The sequence below is a fragment of the Pseudorasbora parva genome, chromosome 10 (genome assembly GCF_024679245.1).
Source record: "Pseudorasbora parva isolate DD20220531a chromosome 10, ASM2467924v1, whole genome shotgun sequence".
NCBI lineage: Eukaryota > Metazoa > Chordata > Actinopteri > Cypriniformes > Gobionidae > Pseudorasbora > Pseudorasbora parva.
This window is the reverse complement of record NC_090181.1, coordinates 4,432,309-4,454,979: the sequence shown is the minus strand read 5'-3', so window position 1 is coordinate 4,454,979 and position 22,671 is coordinate 4,432,309. Positions and strand designations below refer to the sequence as shown.

Sequence of the window (22,671 nt, the reverse complement as noted above, 5' to 3'; positions counted from 1 at the left end):
GTGGCGTGGAGTCGATCAGTCTGTGGCACTGCTCAGATGTTATGAGACTCCAGGTTGCTCTGATAGTGGCCTTCAGCTCTTCTGCATTGTTGGATCTGGCATATCGCATCTTCCTCATCAATAGCCCATAGATTTTCAATGGGGTTAAGGTCAGGCGAGTTTGCTGGCCAATTAAGAACAGAGATACCATGGTCCTTAAGCCAGGTACTGGTTGCTTTGGCACTGTGTGCAGGTGCCAAGTCCTGGTGGAAAATAAAATCTGCATCTCCATAAAGTTGGTCAGCAGCAGAAAGCATGAAGTGATCCAAAACTTCCTGGTATACAACTGCATTAATAATAATAATAATAATAATAATAGATTTTATTTATAATGCACTTTTCATTCCGAAGAATCTCAAAGTGCAACAAGGGGGAGGGGGGGGGGGGGGGGGATAACACAAAAAATGAAAAACAAGTAAAAATATAGAATACTACAAACAATCAACCAACACAGAAAACAGAACAGAAACAGAGCTGATGGTGAACAGAAACAGAGCTGATGGTGAACAGAAACAGAGCTGATGGTGAACAGAAAACAGAGCTGATGGTGAACAGAAAACAGAGCTGATGGTGAACAGAAAACAGAGCTGATGGTGAACAGAAAACAGAGCTGATGGTGAACAGAAACAGAGTTGATGGTGAACAGAAACAGAGCTGATGGTGAACAGAAACAGAGCTGATGGTGAACAGAAACAGAGCTGATGGTGAACAGAAAACAGAGCTGATGGTGAACAGAAACAGAGCTGATGGTGAACAGAAACAGAGCTGATGGTGAACAGAAACAGAGCTGATGGTGAACAGAAAACAGAGCTGATGGTGAACAGAAACAGAGCTGATGGTGAACAGAAAACAGAGCTGATGGTGAACAGAAAACAGAGCTGATGGTGAACAGAAAACAGAGCTGATGGTGAACAGAAACAGAGTTGATGGTGAACAGAAACAGAGCTGATGGTGAACAGAAACAGAGCTGATGGTGAACAGAAACAGAGTTGATGGTGAACAGAAACAGAGCTGATGGTGAACAGAAACAGAGCTGATGGTGAACAGAAACAGAGCTGATGGTGAACAGAAAACAGAGCTGATGGTGAACAGAAACAGAGCTGATGGTGAACAGAAACAGAGCTGATGGTGGACAGAAACAGAGTTGATGGTGAACAGAAACAGAGCTGATGGTGAACAGAAACAGAGCTGATGGTGAACAGAAACAGAGCTGATGGTGAACAGAAACAGAGCTGATGGTGAACAGAAACAGAGCTGATGGTGAACAGAAACAGAGCTGATGGTGAACAGAAACAGAGCTGATGGTGAACAGAAAACAGAGCTGATGGTGAACAGAAAACAGAGCTGATGGTGAACAGAAAACAGAGCTGATGGTGAACAGAAACAGAGCTGATGGTGGACAGAAACAGAGCTGATGGTGGACAGAAACAGAGTTGATGGTGAACAGAAACAGAGTTGATGGTGAACAGAAACAGAGCTGATGGTGAACAGAAACAGAGCTGATGGTGAACAGAAACAGAGCTGATGGTGAACAGAAACAGAGCTGATGGTGAACAGAAACAGAGCTGATGGTGAACAGAAAACAGAGCTGATGGTGAACAGAAACAGAGCTGATGGTGAACAGAAACAGAGCTGATGGTGAACAGAAACAGAGCTGATGGTCAACAGAAACAGAGCTGATGGTGAACAGAAACAGAGCTGATGGTGAACAGAAACAGAGCTGATGGTGAACAGAAAACAGCTGATGGTGGAAGTCTCTGTTAGCTCCGCAGCACACTGTGGTCCACTCCATGTTTCAGATTTCTCCCAGCGGCAGTGTCCTGATGACATCGCCGAGGCACGACAGCTGAAGACCAGATGATGGGTCTTCATGACGATTCAAACGATGGGGATCGCCGCAGCACCATGCAGGAGGCAGAACATTTTTCCGGGCACTTCTGTGGACACACCGGGGTCGGCGCAGAAGTCCAAGCCGCTCCACGGCCGCAATGCAGGACGGAACAGCGGCGCAGCCGAGAAGCGGAACATCCCAACATCACGCCGGACGCCGATTACGATGGCCCAGATGACGCTAGCCCGGTGCAAACTTCAGCCACCATGCAGCCCAAGCCCAAGGGAGACCACCAGTGAGCAGTCGCGGCGAGAAACATCAAATGTCCTCCAAACCAGAACCAACCGCAGCAATTCAAACACAAACATTAGAGAAGCGGTGGAAAACGGCGAAACGACGAACAACGTCCTCTCAGTGGCTGCCAGCAATCAGCAACAGCCCCAATTGTAGCTCTGACTGTTAGACTAGTCACAAACATAAGGAAATAAAATAAAATCTAAATCTAATAGTACATTAACATGATTTGTGGGTGGAGAAGCGGCGAACAGACAACGCCAGCGTCCTCTCCCCCACGTTGCCTAGCAACCTTGCATTGACATTGTGTAAGGTGTCAATGGTTGTCTTTTGGACAACTGTCAAGTCAGCAGTCTTCCCCATAATAGTGTAGCCTACAGAACTACACTGAGAGACCATTTAAAGGCCTTTGCAGGTATTTGAGTTAATTAGCTGATTAGAGCACCAGGTGTCCTTTTCACCTTTTCACAATATTCTAATTTTCTGAGACATTTTCTAAACTATAGCCAATAAACTGTGATAATGTGAGAAAAATGTTGAAGGTGTCTGAATAAGTTTTGGTTTGGCTGTGTATGCACTGATTACTCATGTGCCTAGTAAGACAGGGATATGACTTAGGACAGGGAAAGTACATTTTGAATCCATGTACACTTTGACAAACAAAAGACATACAGAGCAACGTGCATCTATTTATAAAGCCATCCGTGTGTGTTTTTTACCTTATGAACCTTAAAGAGAACCTCACAGAGGTGAAAACTAGCCTCTGCTTGAGCCCAGTCTGACGCCAGGACCTGATACAGACACACAGAAAGAAATCATGGCGTTACATAACAACACATCCACAGTCAGCAGGCAATTAGCGGTTCCCTTTGGCCTCCCTGCAGTAACCCGAGGTTAAAGCACAATGCTGAGGTCTCTGGATCAACTCCTGTGGGTTTGAACTTACAATCCTTTAGTTCAAGGCTGTTAACCATTAGTTAACACAAGCCATGGTCTCACAACCAACTACACAATGCTCGTGGTGTTTGCATGTTAGCCTCGCTGGTCAACTTACCAGTCACTTGTCTTATTCTCTCGACTGAAATAGATTTCACCGCTGCCATGTCTATTAAAATTCATCTGCTTTAAAAAGTTTGAAGTAATTACCTCTTCGTGACCTAGAGAGACATAACGCTTATTTAACAGTCTGTTCTCTCTGTGCACACGGAGCTAAATCTGAAACATAATGAGATGCTAATGAATTTGCTGAATGTCTCTCTTGGCTTTAAGGCATGTTAAATGCTATGTTTCCTTACAACTCTCCCTTTATTAATTCAGTAATGCACATTTAATGAAATATCAGAAGTGAGATTTTGGTCGCAAAATTTATCAAATCCACTTACAATAACGTTAATGCACCAATAACTGAGTCACATAGAGGACGACGTGAATTGAAGCTAAATATCACATTGCATTAGGAAGTAAAATGGAAGCACAAAAACAGTGCCAACACAAAGTACAGGGTTGTATTTCATAACTGATGAAACCTGTGTCTTCAGGCTTAATGGCGAAGATAAAACATTTGTCACAAATAACCGCGGTAATGGCTTTTCCTCGCCACAGTCCATTAGAAAGTAATAGATTGATTATACATAATTAGAATGGATGTCCTGAGTCTGAGACCACCAAAGGACAGGTAATGTTGTCACATTTTGTAGGATAAGACTCTGGGTATGTTGAGAATATGATCCTGCCATTCTGAACGCACAATTATTGCAGTATGAGGTTTCCTGGCTCTCATTCCCGCGTAATGATCAAGGAACGACATGTGAATAGGAAAATGTTGGCGTTATTTTGTCACTTATTGAGCAGAAGGCTAGATGGAGCCGTTTACCTCCAGTCTTTGTGCTAAGCTAGGCTAGCGGTGAGTGCGTCAGACAGTTATGACACACACAGAGATGAGAAGGGTGTGTGTGGACTTATCTAACTCACAAAAAGGTGGCAGCACTAATAATATAATTACACTCAAAAAAATTATACCTTGGATTTACTTTTATGTCAACAGGTTCCACGTAATTGGGTTATGTTGAATTTAATTAACATTGTTTATTTCGGTAAATGTAATTTTTTTACGTAAAGCTAATTCAATGCCATTTAGTTAAATCAGGTTAACATTCTTAATTTTGTCCAAAACTATTACGTTTAATTACTCTTAAAAGAATATAAAAAAACGGATTATTTTGATTTAGTGAAATGTTATTTTTTTACAACATTTACAAAACCTTTTACATTACAGGATTGTATTGGCTAGATGGTTTTGTTACATCCATGGCATGCCCAAAGTGGTTGTTTTTTATTATTAAAATAACTTTAATAGTTATTAGCAGATCCTCAGACCAAGCACATGCTCTACACTTCACCACAATGATAACGTCCAAAAACACACACATAACACACACTTTTAAATTCCAACATAAAACTTTAAACATTAAAAAGTCTCTCCATTTTCTCATCTCGTTAGAAATGTATAAAATAGCACTTTTAAACATTTACTCTCCAAATTCAGCCCATTTGCAAAGCATGATGGGAAGTGAATGTCCTGTTTGATTGGGTTACTTGATTGAATCATGTTATTTCAAAATAAAAACATCAAGTTATGCCAAAGAGTAACGGTTTTAAGTCAGTTTAACATGAATCAATTACATTTGAACCAGAAACCTGATATAATGGTGTTAAATCAAGATGATTTGCTTAAATAAAGTGAACAGCATCGTAAGTTAATTTTTTGAGTGTAATATAATAATATAATATAATATAATAAATTGTTGAGCTACAGTAATATGCTTTCATGTTAGTCATGAATCCAATCTTTTTTCTATTATTACTAAGCTGAGAAAATATCTTACTTTAAAGCTCCACTGTGTGATATTTTCCTCCATCTAGCGGTGTAAAGGTTTATGACCATCCAGTGAATAATAGTTTCTGTTCCTCTCAATTCTGATTTCGTTTTAACTCCTACGGTGGCCGATTTAGTCCAAGATTAACATGGCAATCCCCCTCTTCACATTCGACACGGTGCCATCGAGTGTTAAAACGCGAAAGGCGAAGCTTGAATTCACGGGTATGTCCCTCTTTGGCTAATGTACTTTCAAGATGGAGGAGCAACATGGCGACTGGCATTCGAACCCCTCACCCGTATGTATTTTCAATGGCATATTATAAACTTACGAGAATGCTTTATTACTTGAAAGAAGTAAATATACATTAATGAGCACATATTTTTGAAAGAACTAAGTGTTTTTAGCTAAGAATTAACTAAAAAAGTTACACAGTGTAGCTTTATTTTTATTTTTTATTATAGCTCGACACAGCAACCTGTTACATGTCGGCCTGTGTGTTAGGTTTTTTCTGGTTGTTTTGATTTGTCACCTTCTTTTCCCGCCTTTTCTATGTTCCCTTGGTTACCATCATTAGTTCATTCTGTTCCAGCTGTGTCCTGTTAAATAACTTGTTTTGGTTCCCTATTTAAATTCGTCCTTTTCACTCAATCTTTGTGTCTGGTCACCGTAATGATAAGTTGTGTTGTGCTCTGTCTTCAGTTTATTCCTATTAAAATACATTGGATCTCATCTCCTGCGTTTCCTGCCTGTTCGTACACCACATCCGTAACACAACCTTGCAATAGCTCCAATAATGGCTTGGTTTAATGGCAGTGCTGTTTGTCCAAACAATGGTGTGAGTGTCCAGAAAGCCCTGACTGTCTCACATGTGAAGATACTAGCGATGCAAAGTCCGATTCATTTCCACAAACCGGTTCTTTTCAGACAGTTCGGCTCAATGAACTGGTTCAAAAAGCTGATTCATAGGTTCCTGACGTTATCATGCAATGATGCCACTATGCCTTTCTTGTATGTTTTTTTATGCATATCTCAGTGTCATCTTATATCAAGGAAACATTCAAATAAAGTCATCTGTGTCAATACATATTGAAACAATCGAATAAAGTGCTTTGTGTGAGTGCATTTAGCTGATTATTGCCTTTCATTCACTTAAGTTAATGGTGTTTGTGTTCACAGGTAATTCATTTATCCTTCACGTCGGATTCGACAGAAATAGCACAGCTACAGTATACATGACAGGCACTGATCAACAAACGCGGATATGTTCTTTATGTCTAAAGTAGCCAATAGCCTACCATAGAATGATTTTTTTCTTCATGTTTTAATAAAATGAAGGTCTATTTAATGAAACCAGTTCACTTGTGTTTGTGGTTACAGTTTCATTTTCGGATCCTTTACGTCGGATACGACTGACCAATCAGTTGCCCATGCACATCTTGGATTAGATTCCTAAAAGTTTCACACATACAGCACACATTACAGACATGCGTAAACGTGGATATATTTTACATGCCAAAAGTAACCTATAGAAAGAATAAACCAGTCGTGTAAATTTATACAGTAAGCAGTACAATGTGACTAACCAGAATAATCAAGGTTTCTAGTATTTTTTTTATTGCTACGTGGCAAACAAGTTACCAGTAGGTTCAGTAGATTGTCAGAAAACAAATGAGACCCAGCATTCATGATATGCACGCTCTTAAGGCTGTGCAATTGGGCAATTAGTTGAATTAGTTGAAAGGGGTGTGTTCAAAAAAATAGCAGTGTCTACCTTTGACTGTACAAACTCAAAACTATTTTGTACAAATTTTTTTTTCAAACAATCAAAACAATCCTGTGAATCACTAAACTAATATTTAGTTGTATGACCACAGTTTTTTAAAACTGCTTGACATCTGTGTGGCATGGAGTCAACCAACTTGTGGCACCTCTTAGCTGTTATTCCACTCCATGATTCTTTAACAACATTCCACAATTCATTCACATTTCTTGGTTTTGCTTCAGAAACAGCATTTTTGATATCACCCCACAAGTTCTCAATTGGATTAAGGTCTGGAGATTGGGCTGGCCACTCCATAACATTCATTTTGTTGGTTTGGAACCAAGACTTTGCCCGTTTACTAGTGTGTTTTGGGTCATTGTCTTGTTGAAACAACCGTTTCAAGGGCATGTCCTCTTCAGCATAGGGCAACATGACCTCTTCAAGTATTTTAACATATGCAAACTGATCCATGATCCCTGGTATGCGATAAATAGGCCCAACACCATAGTAGGAGAAACATGCCCATATCATGATGCTTGCACCTCCATGCTTCACTGTCTTCACTGTGTACTGTGGCTTGAATTCAGAGTTTGGGGGTCGTCTCACAAACTGCCTGTGGCCCTTGGACCCAAAAAGAACAATTTTACTCTCATCAGTCCACAAAATGTTCCTCCATTTCTCTTTAGGCCAGTTGATGTGTTCTTTGGCAAATTGTAACCTCTTCTGCACATGCCTTTTTTTTAACAGAGGGACTTTGCGGGGGATTCTTGAAAATAGATTAGCTTCACACAGACGTCTTCTAACTGTCACAGTACTTACAGGTAACTCCAGACTGTCTTTGATCATCCTGGAGGTGATCATTGGCTGAGCCTTTGCCATTCTGGTTATTCTTCTATCCATTTTGATGGTTGTCTTCCGTTTTCTTCCACGTCTCTCTGGTTTTGCTCTCCATTTTAAGGCATTGGAGATCATTTTAGCTGAACAGCCTATCATTTTTTGCACCTCTTTATAGGTTTTCCCCTCTCTAATCAACTTTTTAATCAAAGTACGCTGTTCTTCTGAACAATGTCTTGAACGAGCCATTTTCCTCAGCTTTCAAATGCATGTTCAACAAGTGTTGGCTTCATCCTTAAATAGGGGCCACCTGATTCACACCTGTTTCTTCACAAAATTGATGACCTCAGTGATTGAATGCCACACTGCTATTTTTTTGAACACACCCCTTTCAACTAATTGCCCAATTGCACAGCCTTAAGAGCGTGCATATCATGAATGCTGGGTCTCATTTGTTTTCTGAGAATCTACTGAACCTACTGGTAACTTGTTTGCCACGTAGCAATAAAAAATATACTAAAAACCTTGATTATTCTGGTTAGTCACATTGTACTGCTACTATTTTGAACAATACTGTACATTTCGCCTGGCAACTTAAAATATAATTTGCATGCATAATAAACTACAGTAAAATGTATTTAAATCTCTTTACAGAAAGGTTTTTGCAGGTTTTGATAAAATGTTATTTAATAACAGTAGTCATAAGAAGCACATTTCCAGTAGCGTCTCAATCATCCTCGGCAAACTTCGACAGCTGGACTGTCGAACTTACGTCATCAACCTGGAACGATTCAGTTCGATTAATGAACCTTCTCAACTGGTTACTTGCTAAGAACCGGCTCAAAAGAATGATTCGTTCAAGAACCGAACATCACCAGAATATACTGGCCGTTAGCCTGACAAGCCAGACCCACATCAAGATGTTTGGTCTGGAAACTCACCATTGGCAGCTCAATCCGAGGGGCGGGATAAACGGTTGTCTTTCAAACGTGATAGGATAGCGCTACACCAACCAGAGCAATGAAGGTGAAGCAGAGCTAGTTGATAGATTAAACATTCGCCGTATCCGGTCGGCAAAACTCTGAACACATCTTCCCTTCTTAAGAATGACTTCAGTGCCGTTCTTTGTTCTTTTCTCAGAGAAAAGCTTAACTCCAAGTCTTCCAGAGTCGCGGTCAGAGCTGATTCGAAAGACTGCCATTCGCCAGTTTCTGTGTTTACTAGAAGCACGCAAACGCAACTAGGCCGTCATTATGTTAAGCCCCGCCCACCGACTCTATACACGCTGTGATTGGCCTGACAAGTTTACAGCTCAGAAGTGTATTGAGAGTTGCTAGACGACACTCGCGGCAGATTAGATTTGCTGCCGCTAGGGTGCGTCTAGATTTCTAGGCTAACCGGCCGTCTCTGCAGGACTGAATACTGACACAGAGCGAGTGTGAGTGTTTGCAGACTCATGCATGAACTTACAGGAGGACTCCTGAAGATGAGAAGAGACGAGCCTCTCAGAGCCACAAACCTGCAGCGCTGTGTCGGCTCGGCGTCGCCGCTCTGGAGCTGCTCACACACCCAACCCATGTGGACAATCTGCAGGAGAAAATCAAACCAGCATCTGTGTGTGTTCAGCACACATTGGCAGGGCTTCTTCTGCCAGTATTGGATTTCTCCTGAGTAAATATGGCTGAATTATTCTCTGCTGCTTATGAATTACTAATCAAAACGCAACAAAGAGCCAGAGGTCATTACATGATCGCAGTGAGATGTGTTATTGTTATGATTATGACATATTCCAAGGCTGTAAAAGAACTGTACAATAAGGATAATAATTACTTTCTATCCCACATGACCCACCTGATCATCCGGAGGACAGTATTTATTCGCAGTCTTCATCTGAAACAAATGGAAACATTTACAAATCAATGAACATATTTTTTAGGCTGTATATTTATCATTATTTAATATTAAAATTTAATATACAAATTACAACTATAGTTACCAGCTATTTATTCTTTAATAAGTTACTGAAAATACTTTATATACATCATGATACAGCAATATTATAATTTATATAATATATGATATATGATATATAATATAATTAATATAATATAATATAATATAATATAATATAGTATAATATAATATAATATAATATAATATAATATAATATAATATAATATAATATAATATAATATAATATAATATAATATAATATAATATAATATAATAGTAGATGAGCTACAGTAATATTGCTGTGTTGGTTTATTCATGGTTGCTATGCTTTTTAATATAATTTTAACTGATAATATAATATAATATAATATAATATAATATAATATAATATAATATAATATAATATAATCATTCAGATCTATACTATAGTTTATTATATTTTTCATTAATTAATATAATGTATATATTATCAGAAAATATATTTTCTGTATTCTTTAATATACACGTATATATTTACTAATAACTAATATTATTTCTGTGTGAATATATCCGACTCAGCAATATCACTGTAGCTCAATATCATGTCAAATCATATATGATATGTCATCATACATATGACAACAGCATATGTCCTTTCATAATATATATATATATATATATATATATATATATATATATATATATATATATATATATATATATATATATATATATATATATATATATTTTTTTTTTTTTTTTTTTTTTTGTATACACATACAAAAATATATACACAATATGATATAATATTGTTTCTGTTTATTTATCATATGTTTTCAGAAATTGTCTATTTTCCAGTGTGGTAACACATACAGTATAAAAGTATATACACTACATTGCCAAAAGTTTTAGGACGCCTGCCTTTCCATGCACATGAACTTTAATGCCATCCCATTGTTAATCCGTAGGGTTTAATATGGAGTCGTCCCACGCTTAGCAGCTCTAACAGCTTCAGCTCTTCTGGGAAGGCTTTCCTCAAGGTTTAGGAGTGTGTTTATGGGGATTTTTGCCCATTCTTCTAGAAGCTCATTTGTGAGGTCAGGCACTGATGTTGGACGAGAAGGCCTGGCTCTCAGTCTCCGCTCTAATTCATCCCAAAGCTGTTCTATCGGGTTGAGCTCAGGACTCTGTGCAGGCCAGTCAAGTTCCTCCACACCAAACTCCTCATCCATGTCTTTATGGACCGACGCTTTGTGCACTGGAGCGCAGTCATGCTGGGACAGGAAGGGGCCGTCCCCAAACTGTTCCCACAAAGTTGAGAGCATGAAATTGTCCAAAATGTCTTGGTATACTGAAGAATTAAGAGTTCCTTTCACTGGAACTAAGGGGCCAAGCAAGTTGAAAAACAACCACACACCATATTCCCCCCTCCACCAAACTTTATACTCGGCACAATGCAGTCAGGCAAGTACCATTCTCCTGGCAACGGCCAAACCCAGTTTGGCTGAGTTGCTGTTGTTCCAAATTGCTTCCACTTTGTTATAATCCCACTAATAGCTGACATTGGAATATTTAGTAGTGAGGAAGTTTCACAGATGGACTTATTGCACAGGTGTCAGCCTATCACAGCCCCACGCTTGAGTTCACTGAGCTCCTGAGAGCGACCCATTCTTTCACTAATGTGTGTAGAAGCGTCTGCAGGCCTAGTGCTTGATTTATACACCTGTGGCCATGAAGTGATCGAACACCTGAACTCAGTGATTAGGAGGGGTGTCCCAATACTTTTGGCAATATAGTGTATAATGCAGTTTAAACAGACTAAATTGTATAAATATGTATTACACTCTTCACTAAAGGTTAAGCCATGAATAGGCAAATATTATTAATAATTGACATTCTTAAAAAAAAGCATATAGTCCTATAACACACCGTCTACACACCTTCATAATGCATTATAGATATAGTAAGAATGTATTTTAAACTCAGACATGAAGTGCACAAACAGCGGGTGCTTTTAAGGGCTGCTATCTTTCTAAATAAGTCACGCTTGTCAGCAGTGATTGACAGTATATCGGCGTGCCAGTGAATCACAGCCAAAGTCGACTTATCAGCCAATAATCCGCTCTCGGGTCAGAATGTGTCAAACAACACTCATCTCCCATCATCCTCGCTGCTCAAGCATGTGTCACACGCTCTATTTATAGGTTATAGGTCACCACAATAACAGTTCCGCTTCCCTCTCGCACACACAATCAGCTCTTAATTGGACGTTCAGCAATCAGTCTCCGTCTCCATCATTAGGTGACGTAAGCGCAGTAATTGCACGTAAAACAGGCAGCTGTGTGACAGTCAGTTAGTGCATGCCGGAGAAAAAGCCCATTGGATCATCAGTGCACTAATTAAAACAACTCACAGGAAATGAGATCGTTAGGCGATATTCTTGGCAAGCACTCGGTTCTGAGAGCAGCATTATGACTTATGAATTGGGCCCAAGAAAGCATGAATCTGGAGACACTCAATTGACCTTTATGTTGCCTTTTTTCAGAAAGCAATGCATTATTAGTTTTTGGAGACAAACAATCCCTTCATAAGGGGTGAAGCTCACGAAAAATATCTGCAATATCTTTCTAAATAAAAAAGTAAATAAATTAATATACTGCAATATAATATTGTATGTGTATTGTGTGTGTGTGTGTGTATATATATATATGTTATGACATTTATAAATAATATAAAATTATACTTAGTTCTATAACAAAATAACAAATTAAAATACATAAATAAATAATGAATATATTTGAAAATATAATAGAAATGGCGCCCTAAATAATGAATAATTAAAATAATTAATGATTTCTGCATTGTTTTATAATTTAAGGACAATGGAGCAAATTCTTCCCTAATCCCCAGTAACGCAAAAAAAAAAAAAAAAAAAAAATCATGTTAACAACAAATATACATGTAAATTGTTATGTGCATCTCTGACATGTAAAATTTTAAAGGGGGGGGTGAAACACTCAGTTTCAGTCAATCTCATGTCAATCTTGAGTACCTATAGAGTAGTATTGCATCCTTCATATCTCCGAAAAGTCTTTAGTTTTATTATATTTATAAAAGAAATATGGGCTGTACCGAGTCTTTCCGGGAAAAAACGAGTGCCTGGAGGCGTATCGTGTGGGCGGAGCTAAAGAATGACGAGTGCGCAAAGCGGTGACGTCCTCAAGCGTGGAGAAGCCCATGGCTATCGATCTCAGCTAATAGATATGACCCAGAATCATTCGGAGGCTGAAATAAACTGAACAGGAGAAAGAGCAGCAGCAGGACGTCCGTCTCTGTGGTATGGACTGTATTTAGTGGCCTGTCAACATTTGTGTGTGTTTACTCGCAGTTTATGAGGACATGATTCGGTTTATGGACTATTGTATGTGACTAAACCTTAGCAGTAGCAAGCAAAACGGTTTTGCAGGTCAGACTAGTGTAACGTTATACAGAGAACAGCAATGGAGTAACCGTTGAGTGTCGTTCTGTGAGAAACCATGAGAACGTCCCCTAGGTTTATGTTTGGGTGGTTTTACAATAAACAAACTGACACATATATTGGTCAGCTAAACAAATGTATTTAAACACACACCATAGATCGCATGCTCCATTGATAAATTAACTAACGTTATACACGATCGTGTCGTTTACTGATGTTTACTCACGCGACGATAGCCAACAGCACAGACAGTTTTACTCACCGACTGCTTCCAAAGCAGGACTGAACCTTTATCGCTAAGACCGCTCCGTCAAAAACACACTTCTTTGGTATGATTTGGTGAAGTCCTGTGACAGCAGTGGCGTAGAAATCCACTTTGCGACGCGACTGAAGAGATGTTGTGACGCTTCCTGTCATTTCTGCGTTCAAATCGGGTCAAATGCAGCGCTGCCTTACGGGAATGCTGTGCTGAAGCGTTGAAGTCGCTCGACGTCACCCAGAGGAATAAATCGGAGCGCGGCGCGGAGTGTTTATGGGCGTGCATTTCCTCTCTCGCTCTAGTCACGCGCGCGCACCCTACCGGGAGAAGAGCCCGTACGGCCCATACAAGGACCTTCCGCTCTATTAACGTCAAGTCGAGCCATACTCGAAAAAAACTCTCCGAAACTTGTGAGAAACCGGAAGGAGTATTTTTAACACAGAAATACTCCATCAAACGCCCAACATTAGTTTTTGAAACTTTGTCTATGTTTAGGAGGGGAATCCAAGTCTTTAACAGTGTAAAAAGCTCAGTATGCATGAAACAGCATTTCACCGCCCCTTTAAGTATATATTTATATTTACTAATAAATAATCAAGACAGGATTGTTTTCACTCAAACTTGAGAGGACTCCAAAACAAAGCAAAAAAAGAGAGGAATAAATATAAGAAATTATACTAAAACAACATGTTGTGCTCTCTTCGACGGCTCATAAAGCTGCAGTCTACAGAAAACGTTCTCCTAAAGTAGGCTTGACTACATCAGACACTTGTCTCTGTTGAAATATCATTTCTAATTTTCTCTTTTGATACTGAGGCCAAACAGAACCCATGCGTGACTTTGTAAGACCGACAAATAGAGTATTATATATATATGGTGGACTGTAAACAATATGAGATGGGAGGAAAACATATTTCATTGCTTTTGCATTCTCTTGCAAATGTTTTGCGTAAGATGCAGAAAGTCTGAACACAGCAAAGTTCCAGTTACATATTCATATTTCAACCCAAGAACTGTCATAAACGGTGCTTCATTTGCAGCAGAATGTCGATGCATGAAACATGAGGCTTAATTGACGTGTTTCTCATCAGAGTCCACTTCATCCCCGTACACACACAGGCCCTGAACCCGGCGTCTCTCAGCTTCACTTACACTCATCCTCAGCAGATAATGCACGTTACTTACACTCTCCTGCGTCAGATCGTTGATATTGGTTGATATTGCTTGAAGCCAGTCTGTGCTTTCTCCTGCCGTGCAAAACTGAAGAACATGCGTGCAAACTCCATCTAAGGCGATGACTTCAAAACTGTTCGATCTGGAAGAAGAGGAGAGAATAAAAAAGAATCTATTAAATTCACTCAAGAAAGTACAACACTGGCACACAATACTATGACAGAAATCAAACTGCTTTTTAACAGCATGAAATTTATAAATATGCATGAAATAGCTGGATTTTACAGTTATTATTAGGGTGTTTTTTTATGTAAATTAATAGTAACAAACGATTACTACATTAATTCATATATGGAATAATAAAACTACAAAATAATTAACTAATAAATAAATAAAAAAGTATTTCTACTACAACTCATAAAATAATAATATAATAATGATAATACATTAAAAATAAATTAATAAAAAATAAGAATTACTACTACTTCTACTACTACTACTACTACTACTAAATAATAAATTGTTACTAAATTAATAATATAATTAATATAAAAATATATAAAATAAAACTAATTAAGTAAATACATATTAATTATAATAAATTACTACTAAATAAATAATGAATATAATTAAAACAAATATATTAAATAATAAAATAATATAGTAAACAATAAATAAAATTAATAAATGAATACAAATATAATAATAATAATTATTATTACTATTACTACTACTAGTAGTAATAATAATAATAATAATAATAATAATAAATTATTACTTATAATAAAAGTAAATAATACATTAAATAAAAATAATAAAAATAGAAGTATTAGCTACTACTACTACTACTACTAATAATAATGTAGTTTAAGTTATATAATATAAAGTAAATAATAAATACATAACACTATATAATAAATTCCACAAAAATAATAAACTAATAAACAATACCTGTCATAATAAAAATAGTAATAATACATTATTACTAAATATAATTAAATATAACAAATATATAAAATAATAAAGTAAATCATAAATAAATCATAAATTTAATACAAATAATAAATGAATAAAAATTAAAAACATTATTACTACTACTAATACTAATAATAATATTAATAATGCATTACAATAATACATTGACAAAAAGTATAAAATTATTACTACAACTAATACTACTACTACTAATAATAATAATTATAAGTCATTATCGATTCTAAAACAGGAAGGTCGAGTGACAAGCATATCTCTGGTTGAAATATACATTGTATATCATTTCAGAGGCATTCACAAACTATTTTTAAATAAGCAGCAGAGAGAATAATCTCACAGGTCAGCAGTACACGAGGACTGAACAGAGCCATTAATGCTGGAGGAAAGGTTATTATATAGCACATGTCATGTCATACACAGTGGCAATTCAAAGTGCTTTACACAGAAATGGAATTAAAATATTAATAAGAGAAAAAAAAAAAAAAAAAAAAAAATATATATATATATATATATATATATATATATATATATATATATATATATATATATATAGTATAACCTGAATCACCCCTGTCTGGTGAAAATAAACCACTTATTCATGCCATAAGACCACAGCAATATCAATAGAGAATAACTAAGTTAACTAATAACTTTCTGCATTTAGCTGCAGAGTCTTTTTCTTTCGTTTAGAAGGCGGGACTTATTCCTCATATCACGTGATGCACTTCCTCCCATTCATAGTTAAACGAGTGCATCTAAAGTCTGCTCAAACACAGCCGTCAGTTCAGATTACAAGACCTGGTTATGTCCGTTTGTTTTCAACGTGAAAAGCTAACAATATAAATTCACGAGGAATGGATTTGTTGAAAGACATGTTGTCACGCTCACTCCACCATCAATTGTATATAATGGGGCGGCTTTGACATTTAATTTCAGTGTGTGCTCGGAGATGAATTACACTTTGATTTGCCGGACTGACATTTTAATGATAGCTGTCAGTATGACAGTCGGACAGAAAGTGACTGACGGGTCAAAACATATTTTTGAGCAATTATTTCCATTGTGGCCTTTAGGATGTAGATTAATGAAGGACAAATGCGAAGGGCTTTCAGAAGCTTTGAAGATGAACATTTCTAACGCATGCTGTCAAGAGAGAACAAGACTCCATGAGAAGCAACACATCTTTAGCAGCTTTGCACTTTCTAACTTTTCCAATAAAGCAATTCAATAAATGGCATGATTTCAATTAATGCCGACCATGTGTGAGATGCAGCCATTCAGCGCTTGGCCTTTTTCTGATGGAAATTGCCTGGAGAATGTAATGTTCTGCTTGAACTACCAGCAGACTGTAGCCAAGTGCTTTGAAACCAAGAAGCCGCCCGTGTGAGTGACAGAACACAATAAAAAATCTATTAGTCTGGAGAGCGGCGATTTCATCGGCATACGTGGAGAGAGGCTTATAATGAAGGAGAGAAGAATAGAAGCAAAAGGAGAGGGACGAGATGTTGCAAAGACGCTTTGGGCGTGACAAGGCCAATCTGAGTTTATCATCTCACAGGAGACTGTCGCAAAAAAACTGCTGTGAAATCTGAAAGCATCTCGCATTCAGAAAGAACGACACTCAAAGGGAATAGTACTGAGATGTGAAATCCCAGTTGGAAACACTTTATTTCGATGATATTTCAACTTTAGACATTTACTAACTTTACAACTAAATGTCAGTCATTAGAATATTGGTTAACTGTCTGCTTAAAGTGCCCCATTATGTTTTTTCCAATAATCCCTTTTTATGATGTGTTTAATATGCACTCAATTGCTAAAAGTATTGAGACACCCCTCCTTATCACTGAGTTCAGGTGTTCGATCACTTCATGGCCACAGGTGTATAAATCAAGCACTAGGCCTGCAGACGCTTCTACACACATTAGTGAAAGAATGGGTCGCTCTCAGGAGCTCAGTGAACTCAAGCGTGGGGCCGTGATAGGTTGACACCTGTGCAGTAAGTCCATTCGTGACATTTCCTCACTACTAAATATTCCACGCTCAACTGTTAGTGGGATTATAACAAAGTGGAAGTGATTGGGAACAACAGAAACTCAGCCATGAAGTGTTAGGCCACATCACAGACCGGGGTCAGAGCATGCTGAGGGTCAAAGTGCGCAGAAGTCACCAACTTTCTGCAGAGTCAACAGCTCCAGACCTCCAAACTTCTGTGGCCTTCAGACGAGCTCAAGAACAGTGTGTAGAGAGCTTCATGAATGGGTTTCCATGGCCGAGCAGCTCCTCCAAGCCTTACATCACCAAGAGCAATGCAAAGCGTGGGATGCAGTGGAGTAAAGCAGCCGCCACTGGACTCTAGAGCAGAGAGACGTGTTCTCTGAGCGACTAATCACGCTTCTCTGTCTGATAATCCGATGGACGAGTCTGAGTTTAGCGGTTGCCAAGAGTTAAAGGTGTCATGAACTGGCTTTTTTATTATTTTATACTGTTGTCTGAGGTCAACTAATGATGTTCGTGTGGTTTTTACATTCAAAAATATCATAAATAAGTAATAGGCTATTTTCTACACTGGTTTTGAGGCTCTCTCCTGAACGCTGGGTTTTGATGGGCGTGTCACACTAGAGACTTGGAAGTAAATGCCCCTGGCTAGGATTGAAGAAGATTTGCATATTTAATGAGCTTCTGCTCTGCGGTCAGTTCAGTTCACATGAGGGATTTTTTTTAAAGTGGCAGCCGGGATGATTTTCTGTCTCAAAACTTTATTTGAGATGCACCGGCCTGCCGTCATGCTTACGTTTTGGTAGCCCATCTGGAGAAAACACAGCCACGGGACATTGGGCTTTGCGAGCCCTGGGAGTTTGATCCCGAATCGCAATGAACCAACAAATAAAGGATTCTCCAGCCTGTGACAGCTGAGGTATGTTCTGTTAGACACGTACACATAATCAGTACGATCTGTAACAATGCAATACTATCGCATATAAAAACATATTTTACTCACGTAAGTGTGTTGCACCATTCCCTGTCGTATCCAATATAGAAGCATAGCATTGTGTTTTAATCTCAATATGTCTGCAGATCCAGTGTCAACCTGAGACTTGTTTACAAACGATTATCTTGCCATCTTCGGCGTGTTTATCGCTCGTTTAGCTGCACGAGTCGGTGGGCGGGGCTACAGAAGCAGGTGGGCGGAGCTACATAAGCAGGCGTACACATCTATCTGTAGAGGCGGAGGTTCCACCTTCTAATACGTCATTGATTTGAGAGCCTTGTTTTCTAGGCCTGGTGTCTATAAAAGCTTTTCTTTGACTAACAAGGAAGTTTTCCGCTCTGAAACTTACATGATATCATATATTAGTTATAAAAGCTCAAGGGAAAGTTGATTTCTCAATTCATCAGCCCTTTAAATTAAAATAATAAAAGGGTTTTATCAAATATGATACAAATTAAATATAACATATTTTGTCTAAAGTTTCAATAAACCAAGGAAATCCTTCAAAAAAACTCCTCCATTAAAGATCAAAAATCAGAATACACCTTTAGATGTTAAAAGTTTAAAGTCCCCACGTGGTCAATAATTTTATCCCTTTAAATCTTTGATAAGCAAAAATACATATTTTAAAAAAAAATCCCTGTAAAATAATTTCTTCATGACTTCAAATAGCTTGAATGTAAATCGACATCTTTGATTCATTTAGTATACATGTATCTATGCATATGCAAATGAGCCCCGCCTCCACTCAGTGGAGAAAGGTCATAACATCGTAATGCACGTACCTCATACACATAATCCACCCGCTATATTGCTAAATGTACCAGATTTTTCATATCAACAGATAAATAAACTGAGAAAACCTGCTTTTGTTGAGACAGTCCACTAGCCTAGAAATCTAGACGCTGCCTAGCGGCAGCAAATTTAATCTGCCCGCGAGTGTCGTCTAGGAACTCTCAATACCCTTCTGAGCTGTAATCGCCAAACTCTTGCCGGGCCAATCCCATCGTGTATAGAGTCGGTGGGCGGGGCCATAATGACGACGGCCGAGTTGCGTTTGCGTGCTTCTAGTAAACACAGAAACTGGCGAACGGCGGTCTTTCGAATCAGCTTTGACCGCGACTCTGGAAGACTTGGAGTTAAGCTTTTCTCTGAGAAAAGAACAAAGAACGGCACTGAAGTCATTCTTAAAAAGGGAAGATGTGTTCAGAGTTTAGCCGACCGGATACGGCGAATGTTTAATCTGTCAACAAGCTCTGCTTCACCTTCGTTGCTCTGGTTGGTGTAGCGCTATCCTATCGCGTGCAGAGGGAGTTTGAAAGACAACCGTTTATCCCGCCCCTCGGATTGCGCTGTCAATGGTGAGTTTCCAGACCAAACATCTTGATGTGGGTCTGACTTGTCAGGCTAACAGTCCACTGCTTCAGAGGATAGTTAATGATATGCCAAAGCTCAGCCCCCTTGTGATGTGATTGGTTACAACATATTTCTGAGAACAAAGTTGATTTCAAACAGCGTTTTTGAGACTGTCTTTGTTTCACTGCAGTTTTAAGGAGAAAGTAACTCTGCAATGGTGTTAAATATGCACATGGTTTGTCTTAAAGCATATAAAAACACCACATAGACACACAAACAACATAAAAACTAGATTTTCACCACATGTGGTCTTTAAAAATGCATGCACTTGCTCAAAAAGCATTTAAATCAATGGAGGAGCCATACTCAGGGAAAAGCTCTACTTCATAGTACAGTTGATGGACAGAAAAACAAGTCAATAACAGAAAAACATATTTAACCCTGGAAAGCCTGACATTTGAAACCATAGTCAGAAAATCTCATTTTTTGAAATGGAAGTTTGTTGAAACTTTAGACAAAATATGTTATATATTTTATTCGTATCATATTTGATAAATTGAGTTTTTATGTCTCATATAGTATGATATACTGAGAATATGGAAAAATATTCAGACTCACACTCAAAAATATGCTATTTGGTGCAGATGCAGATATTTATATGGACAAAGTAAGATGAACCTGATTGTTATAACAAGCTATGCAGAGAATCACAAAACTACAAACTTTAATTTGAAGCAAAAAAGTATTTAAAAAATATGAAAAAAATACAAAGGTACAAGACTTCAGTGAGAGAAAGGACTACAATCCCATGAAGCTTTGCAAATTAAAACTGATGGAGAGTTATAAAACTACTCATGAGGGGGTCAAAACTTTTGTACAATAAGAGTATTTAAGCTGCAACGGGCTAATCATGCTAATAACCTGCTAGCAATTTGTTAAAACATGCTATCTGAGTTGGAAACATGCAAATCATGTTAGCAATGTGGTAAATCCTGCTAGAAACATGCTAGCAATGTGTTAATTCGCGCTGGCAATGTGTTAAACCATGTTAGCAATGTATTAAATCATATCAGAAACATTCTAATCATGCTAACGTCATGTTAACAGTTAAAATGTTAAATCATGCTAATAAAATGTTAATTCGTGTTAGCAAACTAGATGTGTCAGAACATGTTAGAAACATACTAATTCATGCTTCAAAAATTTAGATCACAATGCTTCATAGGAGTGGGCGAAGCAAAAGATTTTGGCACTTTTAGCTTGCTTCGATTCTCTGATTGATGGAATTTTTAACTATAGCATAATGGGTAATGTAGTTTTTCACCATGAATTCTGCTGTTAAACATGATTATAGTTCAAATAATGCAGGCAAATGGCTTCAATATAAGTAAATTTAAATTTATGGCCAAAAAGTAAGCAAAGTATTTATTCATGGTAGCAACATGCTAGCAGTGTTAAAACATGCTAACAACATGCCAATTCATGTTAGCAGTATGTTAATTATTGCTAACAAAATGCTAATTTATGTTAGCAAACGAGACATGTTAGCACATGTAAGCAACATGCTAATTCATGCTATACAAATTTGGATGGCAGTGCTGCATGGGAGTGGGCGGAGCTAAAGATAACCTCTGAAAGATAATCTCTCTGATTGGTGGAATTTTCTGTACAGTATCATGGGTAATGTAGTTTTTCACCATGAATTCTGCTGTTAAACACGATTATAGCTGAAATAATGCAGGCAAATTGCTTCAATAGAAGAAAAAATATATAGAAAAAATAGCCAAAAAGTAAGATGGAATTCTGACCATTTGTAAATGAATTAGATATTTATAACATAAAATGCATATAAATATCAGTTTTCACTCTATAATATAGATATACGTGGCAGCGCTGGTAAATTGCTGCAGCCCGGAGGCTTGCTCCAAAAGACACATTTCATGCAGTGTACTTGTACATTTGTAATGACAAATAAACTTCTATCTTCTATCTTCTATATACGTATATATATTGTGCAACAGGTTGTTTTACCATGTTGATCATTTTCAGGCCTGAGACTTTTGTGCATTAAACATGATACAGCAGGCTTTATAGGGTTAACATCTAAGTTGTCAGAAATGAAACTCCCGAAGCAAATGCACATTCAGATTATGCATTCTGCCTAATTAAGGATGAGAAACGACTCTCTCTGCTCACCTGCTGCAATCACAACCTTTGAGTTTTAAACTGGTTATTTATAGATGTCTTTTCTTTCCGATTGACTATGCGATATGCTATGGTTCTGCTTTCGCAGGCAGCTGACTAAAGTCAGAGCCACTTCTTTTCGACCTGTGCTCCTCTCGCTGGTTGCTGCATTGCTGACCTTTCCAGACACGGCATGCCGCTGCATAGATATTGGATTTAACATCCTCTCACCTAAATGAAAAATGCTTGCAAAACCAACATTCGGAGCGGCCGCGTGGCAAACCTTACAGCTCGTGCAGCGGCGCAGCGGATTACCGTACCTTAATTTGTCGGTTCCAGCTTTGCGTCGAGAGATTCGGGCCATGAAGAGAGGGAGGGTGACGGCATCGAGCCAGCGTTTCTCATACTTTGGTTCATTAGCCGAAGGTGAGGAGGGCGACGACGGGGCCTAGATGGAATAAATGAGAGGGAGAGAGTGAGAGGGCAGAGCAGAAGCATCTCGTTTTAGTGCCATCCGCTGGCCTTTGATCACGGTGCCAGCGGCTCCATAACAACCCGCGATTCAAAGGCATCCGCTCGGACTCGACAGATAATAACTCTGGCTCAACGTTATCCTGCACTGTTTTACAAATGAATGAGGATTACAGTTGCCTCACAGAAATACA

General features: G+C 38.2%; 1 protein-coding gene across 1 annotated transcript in view; it reads right to left on the bottom strand.

The window, feature by feature from the left end:
- The window catches only part of sntg2 (syntrophin, gamma 2), a 115,165-nt gene that overhangs the window by 25,438 nt on the left and 67,056 nt on the right, over window positions 1-22,671 (bottom strand). The window contains exons 9-13 of the mRNA XM_067454917.1: window positions 22,327-22,454; window positions 14,494-14,623; window positions 9,491-9,529; window positions 9,110-9,226; window positions 2,884-2,955 (exon numbers count right to left, since the gene is read on the bottom strand). Coding sequence (XP_067311018.1) covers window positions 2,884-2,955; window positions 9,110-9,226; window positions 9,491-9,529; window positions 14,494-14,623; window positions 22,327-22,454 — 486 coding nt within the window. The remainder of the gene's footprint in view (window positions 1-2,883; window positions 2,956-9,109; window positions 9,227-9,490; window positions 9,530-14,493; window positions 14,624-22,326; window positions 22,455-22,671) is intronic.